The 17,449-nt window shown below is 56.8% G+C and overlaps 1 protein-coding gene across 3 annotated transcripts in view; it reads left to right on the top strand.

Annotated features, from left to right (window-relative positions):
* The window catches only part of NLGN3 (neuroligin 3), an 18,153-nt gene extending 2,671 nt beyond the window's left edge, over positions 1-15,482 (top strand). Inside the window, exons 3-8 of one of the 3 annotated variants that reach the window (XM_027836796.1) lie at positions 715-774; positions 4,194-4,253; positions 5,898-6,047; positions 9,686-9,871; positions 12,256-13,045; positions 13,640-15,482. In XM_027836796.1, the coding sequence (XP_027692597.1) occupies positions 715-774; positions 4,194-4,253; positions 5,898-6,047; positions 9,686-9,871; positions 12,256-13,045; positions 13,640-14,486 (2,093 nt within the window). In that variant the 3' untranslated portion in view covers positions 14,487-15,482. The remainder of the gene's footprint in view (positions 1-714; positions 775-4,193; positions 4,254-5,897; positions 6,048-9,685; positions 9,872-12,255; positions 13,046-13,639) is intronic. The other 2 variants (XM_027836797.1, XM_027836798.1) reach the window with 2 other exon arrangements.
* Positions 15,483-17,449: the final 1,967 nt, after the last annotated feature.

Below are 17,449 nucleotides of genomic sequence, written 5' to 3'. Positions count from 1 at the left end.
CCACTTTCTCCCTCTCCCCCTCCTCTTCCTCCTCTTCCTCCTCTTCCTCCCCCTCCCCCCCTGCTGCCCGGGCGCCTGCCCTTTTGTGTTAGAGGCGAGCATGCTTGTGTGTGCCCTGCAGCATGTAACTAGCTAGCTGTCTGTGCGGATGCTTCTCACCATCACTGCTTGGGCCCCACTCCTCTCTTCCCTCTCTCCTCCTTCCCTCCATCAGTCTTCCTCCCCTGGCTCCTCCCTCCTCCCTTGGCATTGGCCTAGCTCCCGTGTGTGAGAGTGACTGGGCCCAGGAGGAGGCCGGCCAGGGCCTAGGAGCAGTGACCGAGCTGGGCTCCAGAGCTGCACTGGGGGCATCAGGGAAGTGTGGGTCACTGCTGACGGCTGCCCTCAGGAATATGCTGGCTCAACCAGGCCCCCCCCCCTCCACCCACTTGCCCTGAGAGGCACTGGGTGGAGGCAGTTGGGGGAGCAGGGTATTCGTGGGGAGGGGGGCAGGCCCTGCAGGCAGCGCTTATGTATGTCCTCTGACTAACTGATTCCCCCCCCCCACCCCGTTCACGGGGTCACCCTCAGGTAAGTGGCAGTGCCAAGGAGATGGCGGGACAGGCTCGCCACCGTGTGCCCGCCTACCAAGAGGCTCCTGGGGGGGGGGGTGGAGGGTGCATGCCCCTGGCCTGAGGCCTCCTGTTATTTTTTAGTTTTTTATTCATTTTACAGTAAAGCGGATTTCCAAGGAATGCGCCCGAAAACCCAACAAGAAAATTTGTAGGAAAGGAGGTAGGTAGCGAGCCGGCCGGGAGGGAGAGAGAGAGAGATGGGGAGGACTGGCTGCCTGCCTGCCCGCCCTTGCCCCTGAGGACCCGGCCTTCAAGCTGCCTGGCCCAGGCTTCGAGGGGAAGTGAGCTTCCCCGCCTTGCCCTGCCCTCTCCTGCCCACCTCACCTTTCCTGGGGGCTGAGGGCCTCTTGGGGAGAGGCTCTTTGGGGGGCCTGATGAGGGACTGGCAGGTAGAGAGGAGAAGCCCTGCTTCCTGCACATCCCCACCCAGCTGCCTGCAGCAGCTTTGGCTTCCCGGCTGGGTGAGAGATGGAGCCAGAAGCTCCGTCCTGCTGTGCTCCTGCCCCGCCCCCCCAATGGTGCTGATGGCGGCCCCCCCAGCCCCAGCCAAGTCTGGCAGGCAGCTGTGGGTGTTGGGATCAGTGAGGAGGGGGCAAGCTTTGCCCCAAGAACGCGTCACTTCAATTTCTCCTCTTCCTTTCCAAAGTCCTCCCCTCCCCCCCCCCCCATCATTCAATTGGCTCCTCACAGCCTCTCCAAATGAGGTCAGGTGGGTGGTAACATCCCCACTTACAAATGAGGAAGGGAAGGCACAGAGAGCTTCTGTGACTCACCTTGTCACACAGCACAGAAGTGGCGGAGCCCAGCTGAGAACCCAGGTCTTCTGGTTGCCAGGCCAGTGGCCTGAGGGCAGTGCTCTTTCCACGACACCACGTCGATTTTGTTCTTTGGGGCCTTCCGGCCCCCATTGGCCCCCCCTCCCTCCCTCCCCTCCCTCCCTCCCTCCCTCCCTCCCTCCTTCCCTCCTCATTTCCTCTCTCCCTGCCAGGCAGCTTTGAGGGCGGCCTGCAGGTGGGCCAGTTAGAGAGCTCAGGACCAGCTGGGAGGTACACAGAGATGCACTAGACTTGTGGGATTGACAGCAGAAATGGGCCTTAAAGATCATGGAGTCCCAGAGGAGGAAACTGAGGCCTGGAGAAGGATAAGGGCTTGCTCCCGAACCTGGGGACTCCCTCTCAGTTCTGCCTTTCCTCTGCCTTTCCGTGAGCAGGCAACTTGATTTCCCCTGAGGATGAGGTAGCACTATCTCCCTTTTGCTGATCTCCCCTCTGGAGGGGCACTCAGTAGAAATGCGATGCCTAAATGCCTAGAGGAGGGGCTTCCTGGCCCCTTTCCTGATCTAGAATATATGTCCTAGACATATCTAATCTATGTATACAGTGAGCATTCTGGAGTCCCTGGCGTGGTACACAGGAATGAGGGCTGGACCTCAGGGCTACCTCGGGCCCTGCCCCTTACTTACTGTGTGACATGGGGCAAGTCCCTTGACCTCTCTGGGCCTCAGTATCCTCATCTCTTAGAATATGAGGGTGTTCGATTCAGTGGCCTCGAAGGTCTTTCCTAACTCTGAGTCTGTCAGTGGCCCTCCTAGCCAGCTCGCCCTTTGACTTCCCAGAGCTCTTAGAGCTTCTGTGTCTTCTCAGATCATGCGCCTGTCCTCTTCCCCCTTGACCTCCTCTGCTGAGCTTGGTAGCTGAATCCTTCCTATGTAGCCCCATTTAGGGAAGAGGAAAATGGATTCCTTTCTTGGGCAGCAGTGGGAGCAGCGGCAAAAGCCTACGTAGGTCAGACGGGTCTTGGCCAGCCCGGGAAGTTAGGACTCTTAAAGGGGCCCAGTGCTGATCCCGGAGCTGTCCTGACCCTACCCCTCAATTTCCAGACTCTGGAAATTGGGCTTTCCTCAGGTCAAGGCTTCTCTGGACTATGCCTGAAGCCCTTTGGGAGCATTTTGACCCCAGGAAACACCTGCCATTGGTCCCCTGCTACATACAAAGTCCTGTCTAGGTGCCGGGGATACAAGGCCAGCAACCAGGCCCTTCCCTCAAGGAGTTTCCAGCCCAACCTGCGCATTGATGGAGAGGAAGAATTCAGGGTTAGGGTGAAGGGGGCTCCGGGCACTGATGTGCTAGGTTTTGTTTTGCTCGTGCACTAGGGTTCAGCGAGGGCTTTGCTCTCCTTGCAAGGATGTTCCCTGTGAGACATAGAGGGAAGCCAATTTGAGAAGGGGAAGAGATCACTTTCAAAGCAGTAATAGTCCGACTTCTGGGGGAGCCCGTCCCTCGGAGGAAGCCTGGCACGAGGAGGTCCCTCTGTCCCTGCTGTTTGGGCCCATGGTGGCAGCCTGCCAGGGCCTGGGCTCTGGCAGAGCCTGGCGGGGCTGGGCCGCAACAGCAGCTAGTGCAGTGAGGGGCTTCCCTGCATGGCGAGCACCATGCTGAGACTTGGCCAGGGTCTTTGAGTAGGAGAATGGAGGCATGCAGGAGTAGCTGTGATGGGGTTCAGCTTGGCGGGGGGGGCTTGCCTGAGTTGGGAAAGGCTGTCCGGGGAGCCCTCTGCACTTAGTTCGGAAGGGATCCATATTCTGAGATGGCATGGGCTCTCTGAGCCCCATGACTGACACTTTCTCTTGGCCAGATGATGCTCTGGTTGGGGGCTTTTGGCCTTTTCCCATTGGATTTCGGGGTCAGTGCTGTAGGGATGGGCAATTAGGGGAGCCCAAGGTGGTGCTTCCCTCTAGGCTTGGCCCTCTTGTCCAGGTATTGTTCTGAGTAGCAGCCACAGGGAAAGTCAAGGCACCAGAGTCCAGGACAGTCGAGGAAGAGAGAGCCATGTCATGCCAACAAGAGAGGAAGCCCCCAGAATTCCCTCTGTTCTTCCACATTAAATAGGCTTCCTGGGAATTTGTCCTCCCCATCCCCCACGCCCTGGCCAGGAGTCCCTCAGGGTGTTCTTTCTTGAGGAAGCCCTGTGGCCAGAGGGGCCTCCCTGCCCAGACAGCAGGGACAGAGGGAAAGCTCCGGGCCAGACTTGCTCCCTGCCCCAGGGACCCTCGGGATCACCTGGGATAAACCCTGCCTCCCCCAGGAGTGGGCTCCCCTAGGTCCCGGGGAGGGGTGTGGTCTCTTAGGGAGGGCTTGGTCATGGGGCCAAGTGAAACAAACCTGTCTCTGTTGGGCAGGGACGAGCCCTTGGCGTTTCACACTGGTCTCCCCATACCACCTCTCACCCTGTGTGCCCGGCTCCCAGGCCCAGGCCTCTTGTCTCAACGTCCCCGGGCCAGTACACATCGTGCCCCCCCCCCCGCTAAGGCTTTGAGATGGGAGGAGGGGGCTGGGCAGGGAGGTGCCCAAGGGCAGAGGAGGGGACTAGACCCGGGCCCGGGCCCCCCCCCCCCCCCCACCAGAGCATCAGGCCTCAGTTTCCCCACTTCCCCAGTGACCACCTTCCCTCCTGCCGGCCCGGGCCCAGTCCGGAGCTGGCCAGCTGGGCCACACGGTGCTCGTGCTGTGTTTGAATTCTCTCTCTGTTTTGTTCTCTGTTCTGTTCTGTTATGTCTCCCCGTGCGTGTCTGGTCCCCAGGATCCGGTGCTAAGAAACAGGGCGAGGACTTAGCGGATAATGAAGGGGACGAAGACGAAGGTATTTGGGGGCTGCAGGGCGCGGAGGCTGGTGCATGGCACAGAGCCCTTCCCCCTCTGGCCGGGGAGAAGCCCCGGCTGTCTGTCTGTCTGTCCGTCCGTCCGTCCGTCCGTCGGGGTGTTTCTGTTCCTGCAACAAGGCGGTTGGTCTGTTCGTCCATCACCGTCAGGGGCCCCGGGTGGCCGTCAGGGGCTTAGAGCTGGGCCAGGGTGGGGGGCCCCACTCCTGGCTAGTGGGAGCAGCTGATTGGAGCAGGGACCAAGAGCAGAGCCCTCTGAGTGCCCAACGTGCTGAAGGGGATAGATTCCCCAAACACACACTATTCATGGGATGCTTTCAGATGGGCACCAGCCCCCCTGAGGACAGGGATGGCTGGGCACTCCCCACCTCTGAAGAACCACAGGAGAAATGGCAGGAGTGGAGACATGAATATGGGGAAAGACTGGTGAAATGAATGTTGCCCTAAGACCAGGGGCTCTAGGGAAACCAGCCCAGAACCTGAGCCTGGCCATGTACTGAGCTGGGCGGGGCTGGGCCACCAGCAGCAGGAGATGGCCCGTGAGGGCTCTAGGTTAGTGGGGACAGCCCTGAAGAATACCCAAGCTCTGGAGATGGGCCTAACCAAGAGAGCTGCCCCCAATCCTCCCCGTGCCAGGGAGGAGGTTGGCGTGGAGATGGACCAGACAGAGTCGGAAACCCAGCTAGCTAAGCATCAGGCGGGGGTGGGGATGGGAGACACGAGATCCCTGGTCCTCAGGCCAGATTTCCCTCTGTGACGCGCTCTACCCAGCCGTCGGTCGGGCGTTCTGTCTCCCCGTCCGGGGTGAGTGAGTGCCCTACCTTGACCCCTCCCAGTCGTCAGTCAGAGCCTCCCCTGTCCCCCAAGGATCCTCCCCGGGCACAGGGCAGCAGTGGTGTGCCCCTGCTTGCCAAGGGGATGGCCACAGAGAAGGAGATGGCTGGTCAGCATTGGCATGGGTGTTGGCATCGCCTCAGCTGGGTTGGGGGAAGGATGTTCCCCCCTTGGTCCCACCCCCTGGACCTTTTCGGTCGGCCCACAGTCAGCTGCAGTGGTGACTCTCCAGGGCGTGAGCACAGGCGCAGAGGGCTCCCCCCACCCCAGTCCCCTCAGTCCCCTTTCTTTTCCCCTTGTGCTCCCCCACTTGTCTCTGTCTGCACAGCAGCCTCAGCTGCTACAGCCGTGTTTCCATGTGACTGGTCTGCTCTCGGGAGTTGCAAGGCTCTCCAGACTCTCCCTAAAGCCGTGTCAGGTCCCAGGACTCTTGGGTGCCCAGGGCATGGACTCCATCATGGGGGAGGGTCTAACCCTAACCCGCTCCCCTAGGCCACTGTGGCACATCCATGCCTAGTGGTGTCAGGCATGACGCCTGCTTTTAGCCCTCAACAAGAACGTACTAAGTAAGCCCTTGGGGAACCTCATTTCCCTTTCCATAAAACCACTGAGACCAGAGTCCAGCTGTCTCTGTCTCTCTGGCTGCCCTCGGGATGGCGATGGTGTCCTGGCACCTGGGATCGCTTGGCCGCCTTCTCCCTGCCCAGCCTCTCCTGGGATGGTGGGCTGGGGCGGGGGGTGAGTGGAAGGCTACACCCCCCCAGCCTCTGTCTCACCTCTTCTCCTTGCAGACATCCGGGACAGTGGAGCCAAGCCAGTCATGGTCTACATCCATGGGGGCTCCTACATGGAGGGTACGGGCAACATGATCGATGGCAGCGTCCTCGCCAGCTATGGCAATGTGATCGTCATCACCCTCAACTACCGGGTTGGGGTGCTAGGTATGGCTGGGGAAATGGCAGGCCAGGATGAATGCTTAGTGGGCCAAGCTGGTGGGCCAGGGCGGGAAGCTGCCTTCAGCGGTACCATCAACCTTGCCATGACTGGGCCAGGCTGAGCTGCGCTGTGGCACAGGAGAAGCAGTTCCTCTGGGCCTTGGTGACCACAGGAAACTTGGCGCCAACTTTCTACCCCCTTCTCTGGTCCCAGTTGCCGAGTCTGGTAGCTTAGAGCTGGCAGGAACCTTGGAGCTCCCAAGTCCTGCCCTCTCAAGACTCCCTTCCCCAAAGGTTGCTCCCTTCTGGGATTTCACTCTGTGCATTCCTTCTGTTTGCTCATTCATTCCTCTGCCGCCTGGGCTGCATTGCTTCTCTCTCTCTCACCCCTGGTGGTGACCAAGGCAGATAGTATCTGAGCATAACCACGCAGCCCCTCGGGACCCTCAGGAGCCTAGTTGTGGGAGCTTCTGGCCTCTGAGGGCTCGCTCCCTGGGCCTCCTCAGAGGTCAGGTGCCAATTCTCTAGGGCTGGGCCTGCCTCCTGCACCTTTGTTCATTTCAGCTCCTGGTTTGCTACTTTGCCAGTCCCAGGCCTGTGTGTGACTCTGGTGCACATGTCCCTGGGCCTGTGGTACGAGCTCTTGGTTCAGTTGGGATGACCCAAGGGCCCTCCTGGGTCAGCGAGAGGCCTGTGGTATCGCTGAGCAGGCTGGGGGGCTCCTGGCCCCATTGGAAAAACCCTAGGGAAGCCTCACTTATCTCTCATGGCTTCACTTCTTCCTGAGAAAATGGAAAGCACCAACCTTCTGGCTTTTACATTTGAATCAGCAGCACATTTAGTGAAGGCCTTCTTGGGAAGTGGAAAAAACGCCTCAGACTTCAACCCCATGTCATATTATAGTATAGCCAGTTGAGTTGGGGAAGAAAGGAGACAGGAAGGAGATGAGGAGGGAAAGGAAAGTGGGAGGATCCAAGTGTTAGAACCAGGCAGGACCTTGAGGGTCCCAGAAGCCTAGGCCTCCCGTTGGAATGGACCTTAGGGATCGTCTGGTCTATTCTTCTCCCTCCTTTTTCCAGCTTAGGAAATTGAGGAAAGAGAAAGCAGGAGGGAGCAGGAATGAGGAAAGGACAAAGACTGAAATGTACGTGTCTGAGGTCCGCTCCGCTGCCCATTTAGCGCTGCCCTTGGAAATGCCGCCTCTTCCCCTCCATTGCTTAGAGCACTTTCTCTGTACTGAGGAGGTACCATGAGAGCGTGGTTGAAGGAGTAGGCCACAGGGCACAGGCCAAATTGGTTTTTCAGAAGGCATTGCTTTTGCCAAGTCAAGGCCTTTGGTAGAAACAGTTCTGTGGATTCCTGTCACACTGGTTCAGAGGCTCCTTTCTCAAGTGGGATAGTCTGATCAACCCACTAGGGGGAGAAGTTTCTGTATCAGCTGTAACCAGAAACAATCTTTCCCTGAGGACTGGAGGAAATCAGGCCAAGGGCTGGATCTGGGCCCACAGCCAGAGGCTCCCCCTGCTGCCGCCGCCACCGCCGCCGCCGCCGCCACCGCCACCTACTCTGTCCCCTTCAGTCCCTGCTGTGGTTTGAGCCTGAATATGGGAAGAGCGTGGCCAGGATCTTTGGAACCTCAGGGCCATCCAAGCCAGCAGCACTGGAACAAGGGGTCCTCCGGCCTGGCCCACTGAGGAACAGCTCGACCCGTTAGGAAGTCTTTGCCTGTGTCCAGGCCAAACCTTGCTCCCTGCACCCCCTCATCCCTCTAGCCCCGGCCAGTACATTGATCCCACTAAGCCAACAGTCAGGTAGCGTCTCTGGTACTGGAGGAGGTGGGCAGGGAGCACTGAGCCTGGGCAAAAGATTCGCTCTGGGCTGTTTCTTGGTCTCCTCAGGCCTTGGACATAGCGAGGGGGCATGGAGAGGGTGAAGTGAAAACAGCTTACAGCTCCCCAAATAATCTGGGGACTCCAGAAGGCAGACAGAGGGCATGAGTGTCTGTAAGACTGAGAGAAGGGCACCCTGAGGGGCTTTTGTTCAGAACCTCAGAGTTTAACATTCTCCCCTCCCTGGATGCCTGCCCACAGCTGGCAGCCTTGGGCCAGGGCAGTTGGCTCTGTGAATGACAGAGGCAGACAGCATTTGCCATTTGTCCTCCTCTCTGAGCGAGCCCTTTGCTGATTCTGCCCCAATCCCTGGCATGCTGAGTAGCCCAGCCTAGTGGAGTGGCCCCTGGCCCTGCACTGAGCAGCAGGTTTTTGGATGCTTGTGGCCCCAAGAGCTTGTGATGGGCCTTCCCACCATTCCTTCATGGTACTTCCCAGCTCTCTCCCTAAGAAATTGTCTGCTGTATGGGAGCCAGCGGGGCATCAGCCAGAGGGCAGCAATCCTCCCATCTATAGGCCTTTAGCGCTGGCTTAGTTCTGGGCCCTTCAAGATCCTGAGGCAAGCTCCCCTTACTCATCAGGGCAATCCCGGCTGACGCCAACCAAGGCCGCTACTGCCCAAATGAGAGGGAGTGCACGATGGCCGGAAGAGAGAGAGAGACGGGAGCACCCTGAGATTTGCACTGGAGGAGCCAAGGGTGTAGCCAGCTGGGGACAAGGCAGAGGCTAAGGGCCCTGTTTTGGCCTTGCCTCATCTTTCTCCTGTTTCCCAGAATCCCTTGTTCTCCCTGTCTCCAGCCTGGAGCTGAACTCAGCCTATCTGTAGAGGACAGGCTGACCTCCATGTAGCTGCCTGGGCCCATTTAGAACGGGTTCACTTTCTAGCTGTGGCATGGATACAGGGACTTAAGGAATCCTTTGGGGTCTAGGGACCTTCCTACCACGGCCTCACTTCATATGGGTTCCGGGTGGTGTGCATGAGCCCAGCCCTGTTCTGTGAGGCAAGGCTGGGGACAGGGGGAGGCGCCCACTGTTCATTCCAGTTACCCGATAGGAAATTCTCAGACGGAAGACCAGATGCTCAGTAGCAGGGGAGACAGGGAGTGGGATAGGTAGGCCCTTTCTGTGGGATAGCCAGCAGGTGGGTGGGAAGGTGGTCTCCATGGTGACATGCCTCCTCAGCAGCAAATCCCAGCAGGTGGGCGGGAAGACCTGTTTCTATGGCAACGTTTCTAAAGCAGTGCCACTTTCCTTCCTCTTTCAGACCAAGAGGGTTTAAACCAAATCCCTTAGAATGAGATCCATAGTAGAAGCAGAGAAATGGAAGGTCTTGGGACCATGTAGGCCTCTTGGGGGCTCTGCTGAGAGCAAAGGAGAGAGGGGCGGGGAAGGCCCCCAAGGAGTAGCCCTTCCTGGGACTGCAAGCCACCGAGGGGTGGCCTCTACTACTGTTAGCAGAAGGAGCTTGGGGGCTTTGGGCCCTTAAGAGTCTCCGAGTCCTTTACCCTGAGCAGGGTTGGACGTTGATGCCCTCCCTGGGCTTGGGGAGGGGAAGGGTGGCACTCAGGTCTCCTGATATGAGGTAGACATTTCAGGTGGGAGATACCAGCCCATGCTTTCCCAGAATGGTGCCAATCCTTGAGGAAAGGGAGCCTCAATCTGGGCATCAGCGAGGCAAAGAGATCTAGACATGGTACTTGTCCAGCTCTCCCAGCCGACAGCGTCCACTCTTCTCACCCATTTCGTTGGGCCTAGGTTTCCTGAGCACTGGGGACCAGGCCGCCAAGGGAAACTATGGTCTGCTGGACCAGATTCAGGCCCTGCGTTGGGTGAGCGAGAACATTGCCTTCTTTGGTGGAGATCCTCGTCGCATCACGGTCTTTGGCTCTGGCATTGGGGCCTCCTGTGTCAGCCTCCTCACGCTGTCCCATCACTCTGAGGGTGAGTAATTCCTCAGAGCTGTGGTATATGCGGGGATCCAGGGGAGGGGCCTGGCTTCGACTGACTGCCCCCTTAGCCCTTGGGACTGCCAGACTCCGGAGTGCCCACTGAGAACACGTTTGCACCACCCCTCAGGCAAACGAGAGAGAGGCCTTTCTTTCGAGGGAAAAGACCTTTGCCACAGGCATCCATCTCACTGGGTGGGGAAGAGGCCCCTTCCTTCTTTCTGTTAGAGGTCGGGAGGTGTTGTTCTGGAGGGGCCAAGTCTCCGCTTGGGGTGGAGGGGGCCTTACTTTTGAAATGTAAGAAACATTCTCTCTGAAGGGGAAAGTTCCTTCATGGCTGACGTGACCCGAAGTCTCCTTGTAGGATGTAGTGTTTCCTGCAAGACTCATTGGAGCCCACCTTCTCTTGAGCCAGGGAAATACTGTGAGGGGAAAGTTCTCGTCTTTATCCTTTCCTTTTCCCTCTCCTTTCCTCGGGCAGTATAGTACAGTAGTTAGAGGGTCAGTCTTGGTTGGTGTCAGGAAGACCTGGGCTTTCTGATCTGCACCAGCGGGGGCAGTTTCCATACCAGGAGTTCCCCTACACTTAGGAAATCACAGAATAGCAGCTTCCCTTATAGGATGAAGGCTGGAGTGGTAAAATGGATCTGGGCCTCAGTTTCCTCTCCTGGCCCTGTGGAGCTTGGCCTGGTGCTCTCAGCTCTCATCCAGCTTTGCCATTCTGTGTTCCTTTAGTGAGAATCTCTTATTTCTGAGAGAGGGCAGTCTTTTCTCTCTGGCTTGGGGGCATTACCCAGTGTCTCTGGGAGGCTGGTCTCCCCTAGGAAAACTCCCTGAGATAGGAAAGAGGGCATGGCCCCCACAACTGTGTTCACAAACCTCCCCAGGCTGGCATAATTCAGGGTCTCTGGTCTCCTGTAGCCTTAGGAATGCCCTAGGGGTCTCCAAAAAGGGAGGCCATGTTTCAGGCTCTATCTGGCTAAGGAGGAGTAGTCAGAGGTGGGGCCTGTGACTCTTCCTGCCTCCTCCTCCTCCATTCTCTCCAGCCTCCCTGGCAGTGGCTTATATCCCGAGACACGTCTTTGGGATGGGATCTGCAGCGAGGAAGTGATACGTGTTTGAGGGCTGGTTGCTGCTTCCCAGCTAGGGAATCCCTTTCTCTTGGAAGTCCTGGGCCAGGGTGGGGGCATCCCGCTCTCCTGCCGAGAAGGGGCGAATCAGCCTCCTTCTGAGGCACAAGGGCATGAGAAGATGTGAGGATGCAGTTGGTGAGGGACAACTCTGAGGTCTTGGAGCCCTAGTAATGATGTTTGCTGGAGAGCTGGTGGCCTCAGGGCCTTGGGCCTACCAGGCTCTCCTGGAACCTCACAGACTATGTGTGGCCTCTCTTCCAATCCCTGTTTCTGGTCTCTCAGGAGAAAGGTCCCTTTGTCGTACAAGAGCCAGCTAGCTGGTGGTGCTTTGGCACAGAGCTGGGCCCAGCTGGGCAGGAAGCAAGTAAGGAAGCCAAGGGTGGGGGGCAGTTCGGAGAGACAGAGACAACCAGAGACACAGCCAGCCAGCCAGAGACTAAGACACAGCCAGATAGAGACACAGACAGCCAGAGACAGACACAGAGACAGACACAGCCAGCCATAGACACAGACACAGACAGAGACGAAGACAGACAGACACAGAGACAGACAAATAGAGACACAGTCAGAGACAGACATAGCCAGCCAGAGACACAGAGACAGAGACACAGACAGCCAGAGACACAAACACCTACAGAGACACAGACAGCCAGAGACACAGACACAGACAGAGACCAAGACAGACAGACACAGAGACAGAGATACAAACACAGAGACACAGACAGCCAAAGACAGAGACAGAGACACAGTCAGATAGAGATACAGACAGCCAGAGGACGGAGGAGAAGAGAGAAAAGTACACAAACACGAGGCCCGAGAAGGGCAAGTGTTCGTTGCGTGCTCAAGCACTGCCTGGCGTAGCGGATGAAGCGGTGGCTTAGGAGTCAGGACCTCAGTTCAGGTCCCTTCTCTGACACATTAGTCATGTGACCTTGGCAAAGAAAACTAGAAGACAGAGAGGAGGGGCTGCTCTGGAGCAGTGAAATCCCAGCCAAGGGCAGCCTTCCTTGGGTGAGAGAGCAGGCCCTTCGGATCTGTGCCCCAATCCCCAGCACAGAAAGGCCCAGAACAGATCTAATAACAGTGTATGAGATACCTGGTGCCATCTGCACACTGGGGTCAGGGAGGGAGTTCTAGGCAGGCCGCCATTCTGTCCAGGAGGCTCTAGGAAGTGGGTAAAGCCTTGGTGGTTTGGGCTGGCTGGCGCATTGGGAAGCTCTGAGCCGGTGCTGCCTGTCTCCTGTAGGGCTGTTCCAGAGGGCCATCATCCAGAGTGGCTCAGCCCTGTCCAGTTGGGCAGTGAACTACCAGCCAGTTAAGTACACGAGCTTGCTGGCGGACAAGGTGGGGTGCAATGTGCTGGACACCGTGGACATGGTGGATTGCCTGCGTCAGAAGAGTGCCAAAGAGTTGGTGGAACAGGACATCCAGCCAGCTCGTTACCATGTGGCCTTTGGTCCTGTGATCGATGGGGATGTGATCCCCGATGACCCCGAGATCCTCATGGAGCAGGGCGAGTTCCTCAACTATGACATCATGCTTGGTGTCAACCAGGGGGAGGGACTCAAGTTTGTGGAGGCCGTGGTGGACCCGGAGGATGGAGTTTCAGGTACTGACTTTGACTACTCAGTCTCCAACTTTGTGGACAACCTGTATGGCTATCCAGAGGGCAAGGACACCCTTCGGGAGACCATCAAATTCATGTACACAGACTGGGCAGACCGGGACAACCCTGAGACCCGCCGCAAAACTCTGGTGGCCCTTTTCACTGACCACCAATGGGTAGAGCCCTCCGTGGTGACGGCTGACCTACATGCCCGCTATGGCTCACCCACCTATTTCTACGCCTTCTACCACCACTGCCAGAGCCTCATGAAGCCAGCTTGGTCTGACGCAGCCCATGGGGATGAGGTGCCCTATGTCTTTGGCATCCCCATGGTGGGCCCCACTGACCTCTTCCCCTGCAACTTCTCCAAGAATGACGTCATGCTCAGTGCTGTTGTCATGACCTACTGGACCAACTTTGCCAAGACCGGGTGAGGAGATGTCCAGGTCCCTGCCTCTTAGGATCCCAGCATGCCTTCCCCTCTAGCCAAACCCCGTCCATCACTTATCTCCTTTTACCCCCAAGTTACGCTCCTGCCTACCATCCATCCCTCTCATACTGGGTCATTTCTTTTTTGACGAAAACTCTTGTGGGGATTGGGGGGGGGGGGGGGACTTTAACTTGGGGATGCAAGAGGGCTTGGGGGGCGGCCTGGCAGGACTAGGGCTAGGAGATTAGAGACCTTGCTAAGTAGGAATGAGGGGCTCCTGAACATCTGGGGATCGCCAGGGCATGACCCAGTGCTGTCACATTCACGCACGGGGAAAACCAAAGCAACATCTCTCCAGCGTCTTCGAACGTGAGGCGGGACTAGGGCTATCCAGGGCTTGGGGAAGGAGAGGATAGCCACAGGGCCAATGGTAACGGGAGTCTAAGACCTAGGGAAATAAGAAGTTGAGGAGAATGTAGCGAGGGGTGTTGAAAGGAGATGGAACCAGTGGGGAACCTAGGAAGCTGCCAAGCCCTCTTCATCCACCATCCCCAAGGCAGGGTGATGACCCCAGATTTCCATACGGTATTTCAGGGATCCCAACAAGCCCGTCCCCCAGGACACCAAATTCATCCACACCAAGGCCAACCGCTTCGAGGAGGTGGCTTGGTCCAAGTATAACCCCCGGGACCAGCTGTACCTTCACATCGGGCTGAAACCTCGGGTCCGTGACCACTACCGGGCCACCAAGGTGGCCTTCTGGAAGCACCTGGTGCCCCACCTGTACAACCTGCACGACATGTTCCACTACACGTCCACCACCACCAAAGTGCCGCCCCCGGACACCACCCACAGCTCCCACATCACCCGCCGCCCCAATGGCAAGGCCTGGAGCACCAAGCGGCCAGCCATTTCTCCAGCCTACAGCAATGAGAATGCCCAGGGCACCTGGAATGGGGACCAGGATGCCGGGCCCCTTCTAGTGGAGAACCCTCGAGACTACTCCACGGAGCTGAGCGTCACCATTGCTGTTGGGGCCTCCCTCCTGTTTCTCAACGTGCTAGCCTTTGCTGCCCTCTACTACCGCAAGGACAAGAGGCGGCAGGAGCCCCTGCGGCAGCCCAGTCCCCAGCGGGGTCCCGGGGGTCCCGGGGAGATGGGAGCAGCCCCTGAGGAGGAGCTGGCAGCCCTCCAACTGGGTCCCTCGCATCATGAGTGTGAAGGCCCCCCCGCCCACGACCCACTCCGCCTCAGTGCCCTCCCTGACTATACCCTGACGCTGCGACGTTCCCCCGATGACATCCCCCTTATGACCCCTAATACCATCACCATGATCCCCAACTCCCTGGTGGGGCTGCAGACGCTGCACCCCTATAACACCTTTGCTTCTGGCTTCAACAGTACTGGGTTGCCCCACTCACATTCCACCACACGGGTATAGCTCTTACCTAGAGCCTTTGCCCTGCCCAGCCCTGCTTTCTCCTCCCCCCAGCCCCCATCTGTGCACACCCATACACCCAACCCCACAGATACACGCACAGATCAGATCCCCGTGCACAAGCGCAGACACCCCCATGTACAAACGCATACCCAGAATGAAACATGAATGGATTCTTCAAAGAAGAAAGCCCCCAGCAGTCCCGGGGGAGGCAGCACCCCCCTGGAGGCAGCAGGCACCTCTCTCTGGTGCTGGCCAGTCCTTGGCCCCGCCCTTCCCCTCCCACCCACCCCAAGCCAACCCCAGACTTGGGATCCCTGCCCCTCGCACTGGGGCTCTTCTGAAGCTTGGGTTTGGCTTGGTCTTTTTTTTTTTTAATTTTTGAATAAGTGCTTTCTTCTCCCCAGGAAAGGCAGAGAGGGGAAGGAAAGGCCCCTTCCCTCCAATCCCCCATTGCTCACATAGCCAGAGACCAGGGAGCAGGGCCCTTTAGGCAGAACATGACCCAAGGAAGGACATGGGCTGGAAAGAGGAAGGGGACGGGGATGCAAGGTGCCTGGCATGGTTCAGGTCAGTCCTCACCTAGGCCTGCTCAGGGGCCTTTGGGAGGGGATTGCTTTGGAGCAGGGCCAGCTTTGGCCCTGGTACCAGGCCCTGGGAGTCTACACTGAGGGCCTGAACCACTCGCCTGCCTGCCCACCCGCCTGCCGCGGGCCACCCAAGTACACCCTCGAGTGCTGCCCTTCCCCACCCTTGGCCTACTGCTGTTAGGAGCTTGCCGCCTTTTTCTTTTCAGAGTCTCTTTTGTGTCATTTCTCTTTCAAAAGGACTTTTTAAAAAAAAAAAAGAAAAAGAAAAAAAAGAAATTAGTTCTTAAAACACTAATGGAAACCCCTGGAGTTTGTTCTTTCTACAGATTTTAAACACGGTGTCTTGATATAAAAATAAAAACTCCGGTTAGCGCTCCCAACCTGTGTCCCTCGTACAGGCCCTGCTGCAGCAGTCTCCCCTCCCCCCACCAAGCCCAGGGCTGGGCCACCTGGGCCTTGAACCTTCTCTGACCTTCCTGCTGGACTGCTCAATCCCTAGTGACGCTGCTGTTGAACACCCTCAGCTGTCCCAGGGTCCTGGAGCTGAGGCTGCCGACTCTGAGGATCTCAGGTGTCAAGGGCCTGAAATGGCAAAAATGAATACGTGCCCCCTGGCAGAGGCGGGCCGAACTGCCTAGCTTCCTCCCTGACAGGTACCTTGGCTTGCCCTCAGATTTACCCCTATCCACAGTTACATCAGAATGTCCAGGGAGCTCCAAACGTGACGAGTTCTCCTAGGGACACCAGATAGGACGGGACCATTGGCTTCCATAGAGATGTGCCCCCTCATCCAGGAAACTCAATTGGAGAAGGCTTTGGGGTCCTGGGAGCAATCTTCAAAGCAGTCATCAGCCCCGAGGAATGGATGGAGCAGGATTTATCTCAGGGACACACATGGCTTTTCATGTTCCCAGTAACTTGGCGGATTCATTTGAGATATTGCCAGAGCTGTGATAGCAGTTTTTGCACCTGAGGCAAGCTTCCAAAAAGATTCCCAACACAAAAAGCATCCCCAAATTATCGCTTACAGACATTCATTTGAAGTAGGAGATTGACAAAGACTGTGAGAGATGCTCAGGCTGTCCCTGGTGCGTGCGTGCGTGCGTGCGTGCGTGCGTGCGTGCGTGCGTGCGTGTGTGTGTGTGTGTTGGGGGGAACATCCCTGAGTTGCATTCTATTCCAGCTAGCAGCTTCCAATTTGAATGAATTGCTCTTGCTACCTTAGGGCTAAGCTCCCTTGTTTCTACACTGCTGCTAGAGCAGCAGTGCTGTTGGCATCCGTAGAGTGTGGCACCCTAAGGCCCAGCTGGCTGCAGATGACCCTTAATCCTAGTTGCTTAACATCCTAGAAACCAGGAAGAGAATTCTTCAGAGACCTTGACTGTGCCCTGATGCTTAACAAATCTGTACTGGATTGGACCTTCAGACCCAAGCCACTAGTGGGTAAAAATAGAAGGTGGCAACTAGTCATGCCAAGGACCCAAACCTGAAAGTTTCCCAGGCAAGGCTGGAAGAATGGCAATGGCACACTCGGAGCCAGACAATCAAGAAAGACCTACTGTGCTAAGTGCTGCCTTCGAATTTGTTAGCTCAGAGCAGGCCACATGTTGAAGGTGCTAGTAGTGACTGTCTAGGACTTTATTAAAACAAGGGCCTCACACGGCTGTTGGGTTAGAGGGAGAGGACTGTGACGTGGGACAGCCAGCAAGGACCTATAGAATGTTGTCAGAATTCAAAGGGATCTTGGGAGATCAGCTAGTTCAATCCCTGTTGGGTTTTTTAAAGTAGGGTTTTTGGTGCCTTTGGGTTTTACGTCAGTCATTTCTGCACACACCCTCTTCCCCCATCAGAATCAGGCTTTGTCTTGTAACAAAGAAAAACACTTAAGGACAAATACTTGCTACGGGGAGCCCCTCTTACAGTAATGTATACAAGGTACATTCTGACCCAGTGGTGTCCGTCCACCTCTCGAGTGAAAGGAAGTGTGTTTTGCTGCTTATGCTCTCAAACACCCTTATATTCTAGAGAAGGAAATGGAATCCCGAGTGGAGAAGGCATATCATTAAGCTGCTGAGTATGACAGATGAGACTCCTGTCTCATGACACTGGAGGCCAGGGTCCTACACATTCAACCGGCCACATGTTATGCTGGTTTTGTACTTTTTAAGTGTACGATCCGCTCTTGGTCATCTCATTTTGAGAAAGACATGAAGAAAGAAGGGTGTGGAGAAGAGGAGGGATGATGGATTAGACAGTAGGACCTAAGGAAAAGAGACGTGAGATTTCATTAACCCCTCTTGTTCATTCTGGTTCTTGGACAGAACTGAGGGGTTAGCCTTCCGTCTCTCAGAGGACAGATGGAAACTGGGGAGATTT

Source organism: Vombatus ursinus, unplaced genomic scaffold (genome assembly GCF_900497805.2).
Source record: "Vombatus ursinus unplaced genomic scaffold, bare-nosed wombat genome assembly UNPS02014819.1, whole genome shotgun sequence".
Classification (NCBI taxonomy): domain Eukaryota; kingdom Metazoa; phylum Chordata; class Mammalia; order Diprotodontia; family Vombatidae; genus Vombatus; species Vombatus ursinus.
This window is presented reverse-complemented; position numbering and strand designations above follow the sequence as displayed.